This window comes from Aedes albopictus, chromosome 3 (assembly GCF_035046485.1).
Source record: "Aedes albopictus strain Foshan chromosome 3, AalbF5, whole genome shotgun sequence".
In the NCBI taxonomy this organism is placed as follows: domain Eukaryota; kingdom Metazoa; phylum Arthropoda; class Insecta; order Diptera; family Culicidae; genus Aedes; species Aedes albopictus.
In genome coordinates, this window is record NC_085138.1 from 8,267,669 (window position 1) to 8,288,195 (window position 20,527).

The 20,527-nt window shown below is 38.3% G+C and overlaps 1 protein-coding gene across 1 annotated transcript in view; it reads left to right on the top strand.

The window, feature by feature from the left end:
• The window catches only part of LOC109426325 (jmjC domain-containing histone demethylation protein 1), a 56,263-nt gene that overhangs the window by 25,840 nt on the left and 9,896 nt on the right, over positions 1-20,527 (top strand). Inside the window, exons 2-3 of the mRNA XM_062858674.1 lie at positions 11,372-11,532; positions 18,098-20,039. Coding sequence (XP_062714658.1) covers positions 11,372-11,532; positions 18,098-20,039 — 2,103 coding nt within the window. The remainder of the gene's footprint in view (positions 1-11,371; positions 11,533-18,097; positions 20,040-20,527) is intronic.

The window sequence follows — 20,527 nt, forward strand, 5'->3', positions numbered from 1 at the left end:
GTGCTTTTCCTGAGAATCATCCAATAGTTCCGCCCAGGTTTTACGCACTCACTTAGACCAAGCCCACCCGTGGGCTTAATACTACACACGCAACAGCACGTCGTTGACGATTTTTAATTTCGTTATCAACCCATTTTCGCACCGGTCGTTCGTTTCCATGTGAGTAAAATTATGATCGGTCGCCTTTGCGCACCGGTGGTCTCTATTCTCTCCATACCATCGGTTTTTTGCACTTCTGTAAATCATCGCAATATTTTGTGTATTTCTATAGGGTTATTGCAAATCTTATTCAGTATAATAATTTGTGCTCATATTATGAAAGATGGGGTTTTGGATAAGACTGAAAACTGTTAGTAAAAATTGAATTCAAATAAATAATTCCCTTCGAGATTTGTACCAGTTTTGGTGCGTTTAAAGATATCATTTTCTCAATAATTTATGATTGTATTTAATCCCGGAATTCAAGCATTTTTTTAAATTATATGTTTGTTGCTTACTGTATGACTTGTAGGTTGAATTTTTATCTAAAATAATATCCATCTCTTCAATATTCATGTTGCCTTTCTCGCAAGAAATTTATCTGAATTTGAGATTATGAGCATCTTTTTTAATAATTGATTGATTTGTCTTTATTAAAGAGACTTTCAGCCCTTGGCTGGTTCGTCTCTATTTTTTTTTTAATAATTAGGTTTATTGAATAATTACATCCCTTGCATTTCCAACACATTTATAACGTAGTTGTCTCCTTTACAACTTTGCGTAGGTCAAGATTCTTGAATCCTGGTTATAGTAGAAGCTGTCTTCCAACAGTCTGCGATAAGTTTGCGCAACTTTTTTTCATTAACGTGTATTTTAACATTAGCTAATTCTATACTCAGTCACAACCTTTTAGTTACAAAGCATCACTCGCAAATCTTAATATACATTGCGATCTTTTGGATGCTGGTATATGAATATTTTGTTGGAAGCAGATTCTATGCGCTTGAAGTAGACTGCGTATTTGTCAAAGTACATAATGAGCCCACTCTCCTTTTTGGCACTTCATACAACAATTGTTGTATTTTAACATCCAACGCCTTGCTTTTTCTATAACGAGGAACCTACAATATGGCAGTCCTGCACACCGCCTATTTTATTTGTTGAAACTTGGCAGCTCGACTACATTTTTTAAGATTTTTATCGGTATGATTTAGTTTTTACAAAAAGAAATAACTGTAGTGTTTCTATGATATCTGAGTTGAGTTAGGTACAGTCAATGCATCTTTGAAAAATCGTAACTACTCTTATCTAATCTCATACATACGCGGAATCACCCTGGAAAGCAATCGTGTTACTTTTCTTGTCAATACTGATGCTTGCAGCATATCAGAGATATGACACATGCATCAAAGCGGCCTGGTCTACTGCGTTGTATTTACGCGCAAAGATGATTCTTCTAAATACTTGGAGTACAGAATATTTTATTTCGGCAAGGTACTTCTCGAATTTACAGGGGAGGAAGGATGCGTGGACGGTGAAGTTACCCATTTCGCACACTTTCTTCCTAATGTCTCGTTTATTTAATTTATATTTTTAAATATATATTTAATAAACCACCCACTGACGACCACCATTTTCAAAAACAGCAATCAAACCAAAACTCTTTTGCCTTTTTGAAATATACACGACAAAACGAAACGCGAGGCACAGCTCTTTCAAAGCGGAGGATCTCAGCCCGGAAAGTGAAGAAAGAAAACCTTGTGGTCACTTATTACCGTCAAATAGTTTCTTTTCGGGTTAGAAAATACGCACATCTTCTCACCGGAATCTCCGACGGATGACGATAATTTTGGAACTTGTCGAAACGAACTTCGCGAGTTATTTATTTGGACATTTTTCTAAATGTGCGAAACTAAGCTTTACTTGCTGCGTAGAAAACCCGGCTCAAACATGTACGTGTTAAAACAGCAAAACTCACTGAATCACTATACATTTCTTCAAATATTAGTTTCGAAACGATCGGCCGAATTAAAAACTAAAGGTGCGATTATGAGCAATCATAACTATTTTTAAGAGAAAATCAATACATTTTCGATATGCTTGATCCTAAAATTGGCGCAGAAGCGAAAATTTTATTCATAACATACTTAAGCAAAGCTTGTCAATTTAAACCTATTATTTTTCTGCGTTTTTATCGTCACTCTATCACAATTCTATGTTAGACAATTTGTTGTGTTATTCGTGTAACGATCTATGATATTAATTGGTTGAAAATTTCAAATGTTTGATGCAAACTAAAATAAATTCCTACCTATACAAAACAAGAAAATCATTCTCTAGAAACTATATACCGGGCAACAAATCCATACTCATGTTTTTTCGTCTCCTCTTTACGCTACCCAGAGAGCTAAACGCGAGAGAGCGCACGAGCCTACGGATAGAGACCGTACTTTGCGTGTCTCTATATTCTAAGCCCTGCTACGAACCGTACGTAAACTTTTCGCTTTCGAGCCCTACTTAGCAGCGACCGGTGCGGTTCGCTTCTTTGTTCGGGGCTCTACTTAACGTTAAAACGCTTGATTGAGCCCATGAGTGGGCTTGGTCTTATTACTCGCAGAGCATCTTCCCAGATTTTTCACGTAAGTTTTTTTTTCGAACTTTCTCCCAAAAGATCGGGACGACATTTCTCCAGGAGTTTTCCTAGTTATTATTATTATTACTATATATTTAAGACACTTCACCACTTAAGTGGCATTCGTGTCTGAAACAGTTTTCCTAGTGAAGTTTCTTGGATATTCTCCAGGGATTGCCGCAGGAGTTTCTTCTGCGATATGTCTTAGGAATTCCTCGTGAGATTTTTCCAGAAGCTCTTTCCGGAATTACTTTCAGAATTCCTACCTGAATTTTATTAACTTCTTGTTGGTCACCCCGGAATTTCTACCACAGTATTTATCCCGTCATTTTTCTACTTCTTTCAAATCTTTCAAGGATTTCTCACGAGATTCCTTTCGGAATGTCTTCTTTGCGTAACATTACTTCCGGAATTCCTTGAGACAAAGGTTCTCCATGGATTTCTACCGGAATCACTCTTGGGATTTTTCTTGACGGATGCTAAAAGCAATTATGGTATGGAACCCGTAAGAAATTCTATGCGAATCTCCGAATGAATCCGAGTGTAATCCTGGATCAAATTTCAGAAGAAATGCGGAACAAATTCCGAAAAACTTAATCGTTTGAATGAGTTCTTGCAAAACTCTCTGGAGGAATACCGATTATCGTAGTAATTGTAGGGAAAATCTCACAAGATATTATAAGAATACCAAGTATAATTTCGTGAGGATTTTGCAAAATCCACGGAGAAATCCCAGAAAGAGCTTCGGGTAAAATTTAGAAGGAACGTCGAAAGAAATTCTAGACGAAATTACGGGATGAATTTCAAGGCGAATCCTGGGAGAAATTGAAGGAGGAATTTCTCCGGAATAAATTTTGAGAAGAATTCCAGAACGAATTAGGTAATAAATTTCGGCGAAAAGTGGAATCGCGAAAAAAAAAATCCTGACAGAATTCCAGAAGGAATACTGGGATGAATTTCAGGAAGAATTCTGCAAGATATTGTGAAAGATTTGCAAGGAAAACCTTCAGATACTTATTCAGGAAACTCGGAAGAAGTTAAAATAAAAACTCTTTAGACAACTCAAGCAGGAATCTTTGATAGAGTTCCAGTAGGTACAGGGGATAGAGAACGTGATCGGGACAGGAAAAATTTTCACTTTTTGAAAAAGGGTCAACTAGTTGTCACTTCTCGAAAAGTGCATCAAAAATTATCAAATTTATACTGTAAATTGGCCAATGGTCCAAATTTGGGAACGATCGGGCTATTCTTAATGGAGTTAGAGATATTCTAGAAAAGGTATAATTATCTAATAGCCAACTTTGAACTGTTGTATCTCCGGATTTCATGATCCGAATGCAATGTAATTTTGACTTATAAAATGAACTTTGAATAACGTTTTACTTAACTTAAAATTGTTCATAGGAAAAGAAGTCGATTTTTAACATGCATTCCATAGTTTTTTTTTTTCAATTTATTGTCGGCTTTTCTTTACGAATTTCCTCAACTGTGGAAAATGTTGTGGAAAACTTTTTTGCAGTTCATATTTTTTTATTTCTGAGAAAATTGGCTTTTATTTTCTAAAAAAACTTTGTTTCTACGATGCTTCGTTCTTGAGTTATGATTTTTCAAAGTAGTGTCAGGGGAAAACAAAAAAAATCCACCTGAATTTTCCGGGAAAGTAGACGACCCTGAATTTTTTTTTTTTTTTTGTTCATATATCCATGAGCCCTGCCTGTTAAAAAAGTTTCATGAAAATCTAAGACCCTTCGGCCCAAACCCGTACGGTAATTAAAAAAAATACCCTGTTGTTGAGTGGGGCATTTGTGTCAAAATCTTACGATACCATAATTGCAAAAGTGTAGTAAATTCACCTCGATCCCGTTGTGATTTGCGTATGTATCAAAAGGGTGTTAGTTGATGCACAACATAACGTTTTAGCTGCTATTAGCAGCTATTCTGTATCAAGGTTGCAACCATTCATTTGCAAATCTCAGTTCAGAAGCATGCTATCGAAAAACAATGTATGGATGAATTTAACCATGTAATTTTATCTGAAAGTTTGCCGAATAACATTGGGGTCGCAAACGTATACCAAAGTCGTGAGCGAGCTGTGAAGGCAACTCTCCACGCGGTGAATGTAAATTACATTCACGCTGTGGAAAGTTGCCTTCACAGCTCGCTCACGACTTTGGCATGCGTGTGCGACCCCAATGATATTCGGCAAACTTTCAGATAAAACTACAAGGTTAAATTCATCCATACATTGTTTTTCGATAGCATGCTTCTGAACTGAGATAATAGCAAATGAATGTAAATCTTTGCAAATGAATGGTCGCAACCTTGGTTTTGACAGTTATCTATATAGGGTGACATTGGGTATTATCAGCAGGTTTGTTCTCTTCGTCATGGGGGGTTTTTGTCAGCCAAATTGCCTGAAACTTGGCCATCTAATTCACATTGGCTGGGAAGGATTTGAGGCCAACTTTGAGTTCAATAGGTTTCAAAAAACCCCTCAAGACGAAGAGAACAAAACGGTCGAGAATAGGTAATTTCCCCTATATAAAAATGCAGTGGCATACGTGGGACCGTGCATAACTTGCGAACGGATGGTCCGATGCGGGTCGTCTTAGTTTTGTTCAGTTTGTTTTGACCCAAGGAAGGTTTATGAGGCGAAAAAAATGAGAGTTTTTAGAAATCGGGTTTTTATCAGTGAAGAGAATTGTCAGACAAAAGAGGCACAAAACAAGCAACAAAGAAGGTGCGACGATAAGTCTTTATCCCTACTGGTGACAGATAATGACATGATCTCGAAATTTTTTGTTGCAGACAAAACGGAAGCTGAATTTGTTTCGTACTTTTCAACTCGTGAATAATCAATTATTACTAACCCAAAGTCGAAACTGGTTGATAATAGAGCTTCACCAGAGTTGCAGTGTTTACCGACTCGAAGTTACCGTTCGAAAATCACAATGCAAGGCTTAAAAATCTCTAAACTCGTGGTTTACGATGTTAATCCCATTATTTTCAAGTTGGGACAAACTTTATGTCGCATGGGTTGTTTTGTCGCAACAAATACAGGTTGCGACATTGTCATTATTGTTGCGCGATGGTTGAATTTTGATTCCCTGGTTTTTATACATTTTGAATAGGGACTTGGACTTGGCTAGGGACTTGAAACGTCAAAAAACGCAGTAGGCAAGGCCAAGTTTGCCGGGTACAGCTAGTTTTTTATAATATTGTTTGTATTGTACAAGCTAAAGCTTTATTAACCACCCGTAAATGCTACTCCAGCTGCTCAATATTATCTCTACTCCTAGAAATCAATGAGATAACAAACTGCTTGAGACTAACAGGCATCTTCAATGTGAGAGTTTTGGTGATCTTATATTTTTTAGGCTAGAATGGCGCCGGCTACGTCATGTTGCAGATCAATGTGCGGAAGGTAAAGGAAGCGATGATTGCTAACGCTGTTCACGGCAATCCGTATATACTTATGCGTCTTTACAAGTTCATGGTGAGATGTCGGAGTGTTTTTGAGAGACATCGTTGGGTGTGCTGATAACTATGTTGTTTATGTTGCAAGAAATGGAGAAAACTACAACACTGTAGCCAAAAGTTGTACTCAAACAGCATCAAATTAGGCAAGGAATCATAATACCCACGGAAAAACGGAGAATTGACCTTCTCACCATACTAAAATTCAGCTCATTACTACAAATCTAGTACTTCACTGATCTGTCCTATTGTTAATAAGGGTCAGCACTATTCCAGTTGGAAAGGCCATAAAGGGGTCATGCACAAATTACGTCACGCTTTTGGGGGGGGGGGGGGGTGTTACAGAACGTGACGACCCATACAATAAATTATTATTATTATTATTATTATTATTTATTTTTAACTAAAAATTTGGAAGAGGGAAAAACCCCTTTGAGTGATTTCCATCTTTGAAATCTCTCTCAAAGAGGCACAAAACCTCTTCTTCTTTTCCAAAACATTACAATAAATAACTTAAAACTAAAGGCTCTTGCGGAATCAATCCATAACTAAGCAAGAATCTTCAAATGTCCTAACCAAGCCGGCAAAGAGGAATCGTCATCGGAATCGAATTTTGAACACTGAAAAAAAAAAATTAAAAGAAAAAAAAATACAAAGGCAGAATCAAACAGTATATGAAATTTCAAGTAAAAAATCATACAGTAATTTGAATATCGGAAACTGTTTACTTCCAAGAATATCTCGAACAGATTCAGGAATGGGATGGTTAAAATTTTGTAAATTCTTGAAAAAAATATTTCTTGGCAAAATAAACCTTGAACAAAATAGTATAATGTGATCAATGTCCTCAAAAAATTCTCCACAATCACATAAATTTGAATCATTTATATTGATACGGTATAAATAACTTCTACAATTGTAATGATTCGAAATCAATCTTGAAAAGCAGCAAATAAAATTTCTACTAGCATTCATAGGGTTATACCAAGGAAAGTGTTTAACCGTAGGACAAATGGAGTGACACCAACGTCCCTTTTCACTAGAATGCCAAAAATTTTGCCAGTTATCCAAACAATACTTATTTAATTCGATAAAATACTCAGATGGCGAAATATTGCGATCAAAAATAATTCCCCGAGTAGCACCTAATTTGGCCAAAGAATCAGCTTGCTGATTACCATAAATATTGCAATGTGAAGGAATTCAAACTAATTTAATCAAAAACCCTTGAGAGTGTAAATCTAATAATATTTGTTTAAGTTCCAAAAATATGTGATGAGCTTTGACATTAAAATTATTCGAATTTAATGCACGGAGACAACTCATACTATCAGAACATATAATGAATAAATTTGGAGTGCAATCTTTTATCAAAATACATGCAAAATATATTGCAATTAATTCAGCAATAAAAATAGAGCAAGGACCACGTAATTTGAAGAAATGAGCTGAATTCAAGTTGTGTACCCCAAAACCTACACCGTCTTGGTTTACAGATCCATCAGTGAAATAAAATTGATCACGATTAATACCCATAAATTTCCTTTCAAATAAATAATTAGCGAAATGAGGATATTCTAATTTTGGAATTTGTTTTATTTCTTCATATAGAGAAAAATCAATATTAGGATGAAAGGTATGAATATCAATTTTGTAATTATGAAATTTAACTGTTGAAGCAGGATCTATATTTAGGGTAGAGCAGTACACATAAGAATTTAGTATCCTACTAGAGGGATTGATTTCAAACAGCGATTGTAAAATATTAATAATGGGATGATTATTTGAATAACATTGTACTAAAAATTTACAGTTTAATTTTTGATAACGAATTTTGAGGAGTTCAACACCTGCTAACACTTCAATGGACTGGGTATGCGTAGAATTCATGAGTTTTAGAGAAATTCTCAAACAATGAAATTGAATTTTTTCGAGTTTTGAAAAATAAGTTTGAACAGCACTTCCAAAAGTGAAACATCCATATTCCATTACTGACCTAATAGTTGTTTTATAAAGTGTGATCAAATCAGAAGGATGAGCACCCCACAAAGTACCAGTGATGGTACGAAGAAAATTAATTTTTTTTGAGCAAACTTTTTAAATGTATAAAATGTGGCTAGCCCAGTTTAATTTTGAATCAAACCAAATACCAAGATATTTATATTCATCAACCTGATCAATTTCATGGCCATTCAGATATAAGCAAATATTTGAGGAAAAACGTTTTCTCGAAAATATGATATATTTTGTTTTTAAAGTTGAAAAAGTGAAGCCATTGTCAAACGCCCAAGCATCAATATTATTCAAGGAGCATTGCATGAAATGACGAATAATTTCCCTATTTTTGCCGCTAATTGATAAAACATTATCATCAGCAAATTGTATTAAATGACATCCATTTGGAATTATTGCGGCCATATCAGAAGTAAAAAGATTATATAAAAAGGACTCAAGGAAGATCCTTGTGGAAGACCGAAACAACTATAACGAATAATTTTGGAAGACCCATTATGGAAAAAATGCATAATTTTTAATGAAAATAAATTATATATGAAATTTGAAATCATGTTCGGAATTTTCAAATGGTTCATTTTATTAAAAAGTAAATCAATCAAAACAGAATCATATGCACCCGAAACATCAAGAAACGTAGAAACGACATCTTGTTTTCTGTTGAATGAAAGTTGAATTTGTGATGCTAAAATTGATGTACAGTCGCGAGTTCCACGACCTTTTCTAAAACTAAATTGTGAGGCAGAAAAAATTTGATTGCTCTCTGCCCACAGTTCTAAACGATTTAAAACCATACGTTCCATAAGTTTTCGCAAACATGATAATAAACTAATTGGTCTACGACTCTCTGCTAATGATGGATCTTTACCAGATTTTAAAATACTAACCACTTTAATTAAGCGCCATTCAGGAGGAATAATATTTTCAGCAATAAAAGTATTATATAATGTCAGTAAATGTAATTTTCCATCATCTGGTAAATTTTGAAGCACAATAAATTTTATATTGTCAATGCCAGGAGAAGTATTTTTAGTGAGTGATAAAGCTAAATTAAGCTCTTCTAAGGTAAATGGAATACAAAGATCCGGAAAATAATTTAAAGATTTACTTTTATAGTTAATTTTAGTAGGTACAAAATCAGGACAAATTTTGGATGCAAACTGATTAACCCAATCTTCTGAGTATTCTAGAATAGTAGGAGAAGAAGAGTCAAAATTTCTTAAATTTCGTGCAACAGACCATAAAGTAGTTAATGAAGTCTCCTTATCAAGACCTTGAATAAAATTTTTCCAGTAATTTCTTTTTTTAAATTTAGTTATTCTTGTGAACAATGCTTCAGCTTTGCAATATGCAAAATAATTCTCCCGACTACCAAATTTACGAAAAATTTTGAATGCAGTGGATTTATTTTTTAATGCAGTCGAACATTCATTATCCCACCAGAATGAAGGACGTTTTCTATTAAAAGTACTTGAAATAACTTTCTTTTTCTGTGATCTGAGTAAACTGTCATTTAGTAAACCTAAAAATTTATTATATTTTTCGATTGGAGAAATAGAATCATTGATATTGATTAGCGCAGAAGATATTAAATCAGCAAATTTCATCCAATCTACATTCTTACATAAATCAAGAACAATTTCTTGTGATGATTGGTCATGATTGTCTATAGCATTTTGAAAGTTTATTAGAATAGGTAAGTGATCACTATTATTAGGGTCATTTATAATTTTCCAAGTAGACATCATAAATAATGTACTGGAACAAAGTGATAAATCTACACAAGAAGAATGAAAGGGAGGTACTGCAGTCCTGGTAAAAGATCCATCATTTAAAATATTTGAATTTAAATCATCAATCAAATCCATCATTAAACAACCTCGTCCATCAGATCTAGAACTACCCCATGCCACATTATGCGCATTAAAATCACCTAATATATAAAAAGGAGTTGGAGTTTGGACTAAAATAGCTTTGAGTTGAGAATGAGTAAAGCTTGCATTAGGAGGAATATAGAAACAAATAATTGAGAATACAAATGCATTGTTTTTGATTGAAATAGCTATATATTCAATTTGCGATTGCACTGGTAAATCTAAATATTTGAATTCTATGTTATCTCTAATACCTATCAATACTCCTCCATATGTATCATCGCGATCTTTCCGAATAATTTTGAATTGTGGAATACGAAAATATTTAGAATCAACTAACCAAGTTTCATTTAAGCAAAAAATGTCTAAATTATTATTAAATATCAAGGATTTTAATCTGTCAATTTTATTAAGAATGCTGCCACAATTCCATTGTAAAATATTTAAACTATTCGAATTGTTCGTAGCCATTAAAATGAGAATAGGGAAGCAATGAGGGGTCCAAATGAATTCAATTTTTTCAATAAAGAAGCCAAAAATGGTAAAATCTTTTTAATATTTTTTTCCAAAAATCACTGAAATCCAAAAAGTCTACTAACTCTTCCAATGTTTTAAGGATGTTATTGGTGGAATTGTCATTTGAATTTTGCTCTATTTTATTAACTGAATCATCAGAACTGATTTTTTGAAAACCTGGGATATTCTTAGAAGAAGATTCACTAAGTAAAGGAAAGTGTTTGTTATATGAAGTTGAAGGTTGAGGCTCATAAAGAACATTGCTGAATTGGGGTGAATTGGTAGATTTTTTTTTTCTCTTTTTGGGAGGATTGTAAACAAAATCCTGTTGAACATCAAAACTATTGTCATCTTCATCTTGTAAAATTTCAAATGAATTGGAAGTTGTCAAGTTATTAGAGGATTTCATTATGTCTGCGTAAGATAAGGAGTTCTTGTTTCTAACTTGTTGATTCAATTTTTTTTTATTTTGGATGTATACTGAACATTGCTTCAAGGAAATATACAATAAATAATGAGGTCCCATTCAAAAAGTATGACATAGGGAGGAGGAGAGGTTGAAAAATGTCGATTTTTGCGTGACATAATTTGTTTATCACCCCAAAGAAGTCGAAGTATTTCTATAGTATGCTTATCACTGTCAATTGGGTGCTAAACAATCCTTCGTTTCTATCCTGCCAGTTCTGCTCACCACTCCTCCTCCTCCAGAGAAAAAAAAATCCCGGCGAATTCCTCCACGATTAGCAAACTAACACACTAAACCACACCGATATGATATGCTTTTTTTTTCTTTCTCTCTGATTTCGTTTCATGCTTGGTCCTGCCATGTCCTTGTTACCACCGACCGACCGGCCGACACGAATCGCCCTTCAACCAACAGCGCGAGCGGAAACAGCGGAAGCTCTACTCGGACGATTGGGCCCTCGGCGACGATGACTACGAGGGGGCGCGCGGTTTCAGCGTTGCCGAGAAGCTGGAATCGGCCCGTTTTGCGCAGTCCGGGATGGTGCGCGAGATGAAAGGAACCGATCTCACCGTCGGGTAAGAGACAAACCATCATCATTATATGTATATACCTACTCATCATCACCACAGAGCTGCTAGCAACCGACCTACCATCATTTCGGTACTTTTGTGTCGGATAAAGCCAATGCAAGCAATGCCACCCGTGGCCGTTGTTTGTCGCGTCGTAGGCTCTCCGAAAACGAAACTAGGTGGCAGATTTGCTGTAACCTAGCTGGAGGCATTGAACGTTTCTATGGGTATGTTTGCGACGCCGTCCGGAGTGCCACTGCAAGGGACAGGGTAAAACAGAGATAAAAGGGATGCTGCTCTTGTCTTTCATCTCATGCTTCGATGTACTTACCTACCATAAATTTATCAAACTTATTTATTACTTCACAAAAGTAAATAAATGTTAAACTTTCCGCAAAAACATGCACAGTAAGGCAATACTAGAAAAGGTTTAAATTTGCGTTTATCAAGTGATATGTAAAATTACATTACATGATGTAATTTTTTCCTTGTTGATGCAAATTACTCAACAGTTTTGACAAATCTGGCTTTCAAGTTGATTGAGCTAAAGTTCAAGAAGTTACTCAGAAATTCTGTCAAAAATGAGGCAATATTCTAAGTCACTGTTGAAGGAAAGAATTGAATTTTCTATACAAAGTAGGAATCAGGAAAAAAAAACAGAATTCATAGAAATTCAGATGGCATCCTGAAAATAGAGCCGTTCCCCTATCTGTGTACGAGGCAGTAGAGTAATTACATAGACATGAAATCAGAAACATATAAAGGCACGCTTCTTCCTATTTTTCTTCTGCTTATTGTCACTTGACTATCAAAAAAGTGCAGAATCTATAGGGTGCCTGTACCAGTTATCGCACTACCTAAGGAAAACTACTTCTACAAAAGTAAGAAGAAGACCGACGAATGTCTTCGATATGTCAAATGATAGATCTGTTTTCATACTTTACAGGAAAAATATAAAATCTGAGCCAAATCCACTTTTACTATTTATTACGGCGTGTGCCAATGATAGGAACCCTGTACCAGTTATGGACATACTTTTTAATTTCGGTTCCACTTCGCACTATTTACATGCATTCCTTATGGGATTTGCCATAACTGGTACACTATGGCGAAATAGGGTGCAAGGAAGCCGAAATTCTAAGGAAAATGAATTATTTCTATCATAATTTGAGCAAAATGTGAAATTCAAATGAGTGCAATCATCTTTTATGAACGTGATCTATTGATCTCATTTCACGCGTCTGCTTCTGTTTACATACTTCTCGGTGGTTATTTTCGCTTTCGATTACCGTCAATTTTGCTTTCATTCGACAAAACAACGAAGCCCTGCCAGCCAGCACAGTAGAGATACGATACGACGGAGTAATTGGTACTCAGCGGCTTGGTGAGTGTACGATTAAGGAAAGGTATCGGTGCAACGGCTTGATGTGCGTATGAAAAGATTAAATTCTATGATTCGCGAGACTAGCTCTCGAGTGAGACTAGACTAGACTGGATAGCGAGACTTAAACTGTCAAACAAAGATTGCAATAAGGAGCTAAGCAAAATTAATGTTCTCTCTAATATAAACAAATTTAAATTGATCCAACATTTAACGATGTAATGTAACAAGAATAACTTGTAAAAGTAAAAGTGTTTAGACAATTTCACAGGAAATTATTGTGGATTATTCCAGCGATTTTATCCAGAAATTCTATCTGATGATTCCTCGTGGAACATCCGTCTGAAGGCTTTTACGGAAATTTTATTTGGAGGTTTCATGCTGGAACTCCAACTTTCGATGTGCCATCTAGGATTCCTCCAAGGAGTTCCTTTGGGTATTCCAATTTTGATGCCTTCTGTTAATTCCTTCAGATTTCTTTATGACTTTCTTCTGGTGATTTTCCCAGGGAATCCTTCGAAAGCTCTTTCAGGAACTCTTACAGCAGTTCAATCTGGCATCCAGGAACTCTATTTTGGAGGATTCCCACAAGGAACTTCTGGAGGTTTCCTTCAGGAATTTTTCCAGAGAACCTTTAAGTCAGGGATTTCTCCATATATTTATTTTAGGATTCCGTATAAGATTACTCCAATAATAATTCGAAGTATTTTTCCTGGAACTTCTTCCAGAAATTCGCCCTGAAAATTTTCAGAGATTATTCAAAAATTAATCCATGAATCGCCCAAAAATATTGTACTAAAAATCATTTAAGAGTCCATTCAAGCATTCCTTCAATAATTCGTTCAGAAATTACTGCAAACATGGATTTCTTCATTTTTTTTCCAGGGATTCCTACAAAAATCTTCCAGGAAAGCTCTCCTGAGATTACCTAAGGAATTCCTCATGGGATTGCTTCCGGGATTCCTCATGGTGTTTCTTCAGGAATTCCTCCAGGGACTCACCCTGGAATTCCTTCTCTGATTCTTTCAGGAAGAACTTCAGGGATTATTTCAAAAATGCCTCCAAGAACTCTTCTTGGGATTTCTTCTGGAATTCCTTCAAAAAATCCTCCAGGAACTTCTTCTAGGGACTGTTAAGAAATTCCCTTAGGAATTCCTCATGTGGATTGCTTCCGAGATTCTTCCAGGATTTCTTCAAGAAAAAACCTTCAGGGATTTATTCAGGAACTGCTAGAGGGATTCCTCCAAGAGTTCCTCTTCGTACTCTTTAAAAGAATCGAAAGTTCCGGGTCCGTTAGAGCTATATGCTCCGAAGAGGGTCAGGTGTCAGCTGCTCTCAGGGGGAAGAGCAACTGACGAAAAATTGCAAGTGCCGGAGCTGGGATCGAACCCATGACCATCCGCTTATGAAGCGAACGTGTGGAACACTGCGCCACGTAAAAGAATCCTTCAGGAATTTCGTAGTTTGGGCGCAGTATCATAACGTCCGAGGCCATAATGTCCCAGGACTTTATGGCGCATTTTTTTGGGGCATAACGTCCAAACATGTAAGTGTGTCATAAAGTCCAAGGAAAGAAGGCACATAGGATATTATGACGCACCCAAACTTTTGGATGTTATTTCGCAAAAAAACGCGACTTAACGACCGGGACAGTATGGCCTCGGACGTTGTGATCCGGCCCCATTTCAAAGATTTGTTCAGTACTTTCTCCTGGGATTTCTTCAGAAACTCCTCCTGGAATTCCCTCAGGCATTGCTCCTTGGATTCCTTCAGGAATTCTTCCTGAGTTTCCTCAAGGGATTTCTCCAGAAATTCCTCCAGGATTTCTTCCAGCACTCCTTTGGAAATTCCTGCAGGGATTCCTCTAAAAATTCCTACAGGGATTCATCCAGGAATTCCTCCAGGAATTCATGTAGTTATTCCTCTAGGAATTCTTCCAGAGATTCCTCCATAGAAATACCTCAAGGAATTCCTCTAAAACTTCCTGCAGAGATTGCTCCAGGAATTCTTCCATTGATTCCTCCAGGGATGCCTCCTGAAAGTGCTCCAGTGATTATTCAAGGGTTATTTAAAGGAATCCTCCAGGAATTCCTCTAGGAATTTCTCATGAAATTCATACAACAATTCCTCTGAAGATTTCTCAAGGAATTTCTCTAGAGATTCCTCCAGGAATTTCTCCAGGCATTCCTTTAGGTAATTTTGAGGGATTCCTTCAGGAATACTTCCAGGCATTCCTCCAATTTACTATTCACGGACTCCTCCAGGAATACCTTCAAGAGTTCCACCAGGAATTACTCTAGAAATTTCTTCAAAAACTCCTCCAAGAATCGATCCTTTAGGAATTCCTTCAGAAATTACTACGGCATTCTCTAGGAAATCCGTCAGGGATTCCTTCAGAAATTCTCCCAGGAGTTTTTCCCGAAATTTATCTAGGAATTATTCCAGGAGTTCTTACTGAAGTTCCTTCAGGAGTTCCTCCAGGCATTTCTCCAGGGACTCCTCCAGGAATTCCACCGAGAATTACTCCAGGAATTACCCCAGGTATTTCTTTAGGATTTCCTCCAGATATTTCTCCAGGTTTTTTTCCGGGATTCCTTCGGAAATTCTTTCAAGGTTTCCTACAGGAATTTAGCCAGTAATTTCTCCTCCACACATCCATTCAAAAATTCTACCAGGAATATCTCCAAGAATTTACTAGAAATTCCTTCAGGGATTCATCGAAGGATTCTTCCAGAGATTCCTGCAGTAATTCCTCCAGAAATTCTCCTCAGAATTCCTCCTGGAATTCCTCTGGGAATTCTTCTAGGAATTTCTTCAGAAATTTCTGTAGGGATTCCTTCCAGAATTCATCCAGGAATTTCACCAGGGAGTCCTTCAGAAATTTCTCCTGGAATTTCTCCAGGGATTCCTCCATGTATTACTGCAATAACTGCTTAAGTTTCCGCAACGATTTTGTCCAGAAGTTTCTCAAAGATTTCCTCCAGAGATTTCTCTAGGAATTGCTCCAGGGATTTCTCCAGGAATTCCTCCAGGGATTTTTCCAAGAACTCCTCTAGAGATTCCTCCAGGAATTCGTTCAGAAATTCCTCCTAGGACTTCTTCAGATTTCCTACGTTGCAGATGTTGTGATTCGACGAGTTGGGATTACTTTGGGCCACTTCGAGAAGGCATCGACTACTAGGGCAAGGTAATACCAATCGTAGACGAGCCCGGCATAGTCGATATGAAGCCGTTGCCATGGTTTTTGAGATACCGGCCTCAGTTGCGCGATGCTGCGTCGATGGTCGGCCAGTATACATAAACATAACTGCGGGCAACTGCTCCGCTCCTTTAAACGCCGGGTGTTCCTTGTGGTGCAGCATCTGGAGAACTTCCTTCTAGTATTGCGACGGGATGATCAACCGCTCACTATAGGCAAAGCAATCGGATATGACTGACAAACCGTACTTTCGAAGGAAGAACTGCTGACAAGTTTCTCAGATGTCGCTTTTTTTGTTGGCCAGCTCTGCTGAACGTGTTTGACGACTTCTTGGAGAACTATCACCGCTATTGTTCCTCATCATAATCTACGAGATCCTGGTAGGAGCGATCGATCAAGAACAAAATCGTGGGTTGTTGTGGCAGCCCATTACCATGGCGCACCAAAATGACTTCGAACTGGCTTATGACGTTGCTCTTCTGGATCAACATGGAAAAACAATCAGATTAGGCTGGGTATTCCTCTAAGAAGTTCCTATGGGGATTCCAACTTTGATGCCTTCTGTGGATTCCATCAGATTTCTTTATGGCTTTCTTCTGGTGATTTCTCGAAGAATTCCTTCAGAAGTTCTTTTAGGGATTCCTACAGTAGTTTAGTCTGGTATTAAGGCATTCAATTTTAGAGGATTCCCATAAGAAACTCATTGATGATTTCAGGAAAAAAAAACTTCTGAAAAAATTCTAAAAAGAACTGCTTGGAGATTTTCAGAAAGAATTTTTGAAGTATCTCTAGAGGTAATAGCTGGAAGATATCTATAAGGAACACCAGGTGGGCTTTCAAAATGTACATGGTAAGGATTTCCAGAAGCTGCTGAAGGTTCTGCAGAAGTACTCCTAGAGGGTTCTCTGGATGAATTCCTGGGATAAAAATTAACATTCCGAGAAATAAGTTTGAGAAAATTTCCACTTGGAACTCCTGGATGTTTCGCTGAAAAAAAAAAACTACATATTTGATATTTCCAAAAGAAACTTCTGGAGGCTTCCCAGGAGAAGCTGCTCCAGGATTCCATTTGGAGCTCCTGTAGAAAAAAGAACATTTCGAGGAAACGCAGTAAGAAATCCTGTAGAAATTCCAAAGACGATTTTTGTGAGAATTCAGTAAAAGCTCATGGAAGTTTTGATTATCAAAGATCCAATAGAAACTCCAGCACGAACACCAGGAATTCCTGGAGCAATTCCAGAAGCAACTCATGGAAAAAATCTTGCACGCGCTCCATAAGAATTAGCTGAAAGGATGCAAGAAGGAATTCTTTGAAGAATTCCACAAGCAACTCCTGATGAAATCCCACTGGGATTATTATTATTATTAGGTATTATCCCAGAAACATTTTTAAATGTATTCTAGCCAAAATTTCTAGGGGAAACCCAGAAGGAACGACTATGGGAACAATAAAAGTAATTTCTGCAGAGTTTTCAGAAAATAATCTTGGAATAATTTCCGTAGGAAATCCCGCGGAAAACCTCGGAGGATCTTCCGGGGAATTTCAGAAGGATCATTTTAAAATCTTAAAAGCAACGCTTGGATGAATTTTCAGAGGAACTCTTGGCTCAAACCCAAAATGAGTTCCTTTCTAAATTCCGAGTCCCGGTGAAAATCCCGAGGGAATCCCTGCTCAAACTCCAGAAGGCATTTTAAAGGGACATCTGGGTCAATTTCAGAAGGAACTCCTAGCGAAATCCCAGGGGTCAGAAACTCTTTCTTCAAATACTTTTCATCGAATTTCAGGAGATAATCAAGCGGAATGGTGCGAGATAACCTATATCCTAGAAACATTCTTGGTGGATTTTCAGAATAAACCTCTTGGAGAAACCTTTAAGAAGAAGAAATCACATAGGCAGCTACTGCCAATATTTCTACAACTTTATGAAACATAAGAAATATAGAGAGTAGACAAAAATCACAAAATTTTCTTTCTTTCTTTCTTCTTGCAGCTTCCTCCAGCAGTACGGCTTCAACATACCGCTGCTGTTCAAGGAGAAGACCGGCCTCGGACTGCAAGTGCCATCAGCCAACTTCACCATCAACGACGTGCGGATGTGCGTCGGGTCCCGCCGCGTCCTGGACGTGATGGACGTCAATACGCAGAAAAACGTCGAAATGACCATGAAGGAGTGGGAACGATACTACGAAGACCCGACCAAGAAGAAGCTGCTGAATGTGATTTCGCTGGAGTTCTCGCACACCAAGTTGGAAAACTACGTGCAGAGTCCGCACATCGTGCGCCAGATCGACTGGGTCGATGTGGTGTGGCCGAAGCAGCTGAAGGAATCACAGGTCGAAGGAACGAACGTGTTGAACGAGATGATGTATCCCAAAGTGCAAAAGTATTGTCTGATGTCGGTGAAGAATTGCTATACGGATTTCCACGTGGATTTCGGTGGGACGTCAGTGTGGTACCATATTTTGAAAGGTAGTAAAGTGTTTTGGTTGATTCCACCCACGGAGAAGAATCTACAGCTGTACGAAAAGTGGGTTTTGTCCGGCAAACAGTCGGATGTGTTCTTCGGCGATACGGTCGAAAAGTGCGCGAGAGTTTACCTGACGGCAGGTAACACATTCTTCATTCCAACCGGGTGGATTCACGCCGTTTATACACCAACAGATTCGCTAGTATTCGGAGGAAACTTCCTCCACTCATTTGGGATAGTAAAGCAGTTGAAAATCGCCCAGGTCGAGGACAACACCAAGGTACCGCAAAAGTTCCGGTATCCATTCTTCACGGAAATGCTTTGGTATGTACTGGCCAAGTATGTGTACACTTTGCTGGGGCACTCCCATCTGGAAGGGGAAGCAGGTCGGGAGGCGGAACTTGCCGGGAAACAACATGTGCATTTAACCCACTACGAACTATTCGGACTGAAGGAAATCGTAATGTACTTGTACGACCTGCCGCCACAAAAGAAGAATGTTCCGGATCTGATCAAGGATCCGGTGGCACTAATCAAAGACGTGCGAACACTGGTCGAGCGTCACTGTAAAGACAATCCGGAACAGGCAATCACCGGAGTACCAGTACTCCACCCAGATCTCAACAAGAGCAATAATTCGTACCTGCGCGAGCGCTACGAATACTACGCCGGAGAAAGCGGAACCAAGACGCCGCTTTCCCACGAAGATGAAGGAGAGGGATCCCAAGCGAGTCTTGAGGAAAATACTCCAGATATGATGCCATCACACCTTCAGCACCCTCAGGAAAGGTTGGTCTCGCCTAGTGTGGAGAGTTCTTCCACCGGTCAACTGGTTCCGGTCCCACAGGAAGATTACGTCAGCACCAATGGAACGGTAATGGCCGCTCCGCCAAATATCCAGCAGCATGATGATGATCGAAACTTCGTCTCGCCACAACCAACGCGCCCTGGCGGAGGAGCAATCCGTGGTCCGTACAAAAAGAGCAGTGGCAACACTAGCAGTGGAGGCGGGGGTGGTAGATCCAGTGCGGAGAAACGCGATGGTAACGGACCGCGACGGAGACGGACCCGCTGCAAGAACTGCGAGGCATGCCAACGATCGGATTGCGGCGAGTGCAGTTTCTGCCTGGACATGGTCAAGTTCGGTGGTCCGGGCCGAGCCAAACAGACCTGCATGATGCGCCAGTGTCTGCAGCCGATGTTGCCGGTGACGGCGCAGTGCATCCACTGTCACCTGGACGGTTGGCGGCAGGCACCGATAACCGCGCCGGCACAAGCAAAGCTGCAGGCACAAATGCAGGAGGGGCCATCGTCGCTGATGGAGTGCTCCGTGTGCTACGAAATCACCCATCCGGAGTGTGCCCAACGGTTGGCACCGGAAATCAACGGTGTCGTGAACGAGGATCTACCGAACAGCTGGGAGTGCCCCAGCTGCTGCCAGTCCGGCAAGAACACGGATTATCGGGTGAGTTTTTTGTTTGAATTTGTTGTGCATGCTATTGGTATTTCTATTATTAAAAGGGTTTAGAGCTAACTGAACAAAAAACGCTGCATGTTTTGCATGAATTAAGATAACGATATAGGAACCGTCAATTAGTCACGGACTGCCGCAATTCTGCAAAGTGACGTAAGCGACATTGATAGTTTTGGCTGATTTTTTGGTTATTATGCATAAAACTCTTGCTTATCCTCTAAGTTTCTTTCCATAGATGATAGATTACGACTAGATCTTGCCTTCTAATACAGCAGGAATAACACAGTGTTATTTTTACCCCAGACATTATATATAATATACCAAAAAGGGAGGTCATTATTTTATTTAAATATCTTGCCATCTAACCACATGGTTTTTGTCGTAAGTGCAACTTGCCTAGACAAGGACTGTACCTGGGTCTCAACGTTTTGTCAGAAAATCTTTCTTTAAACATGCTCGCTGCGAATATCTGAATCATC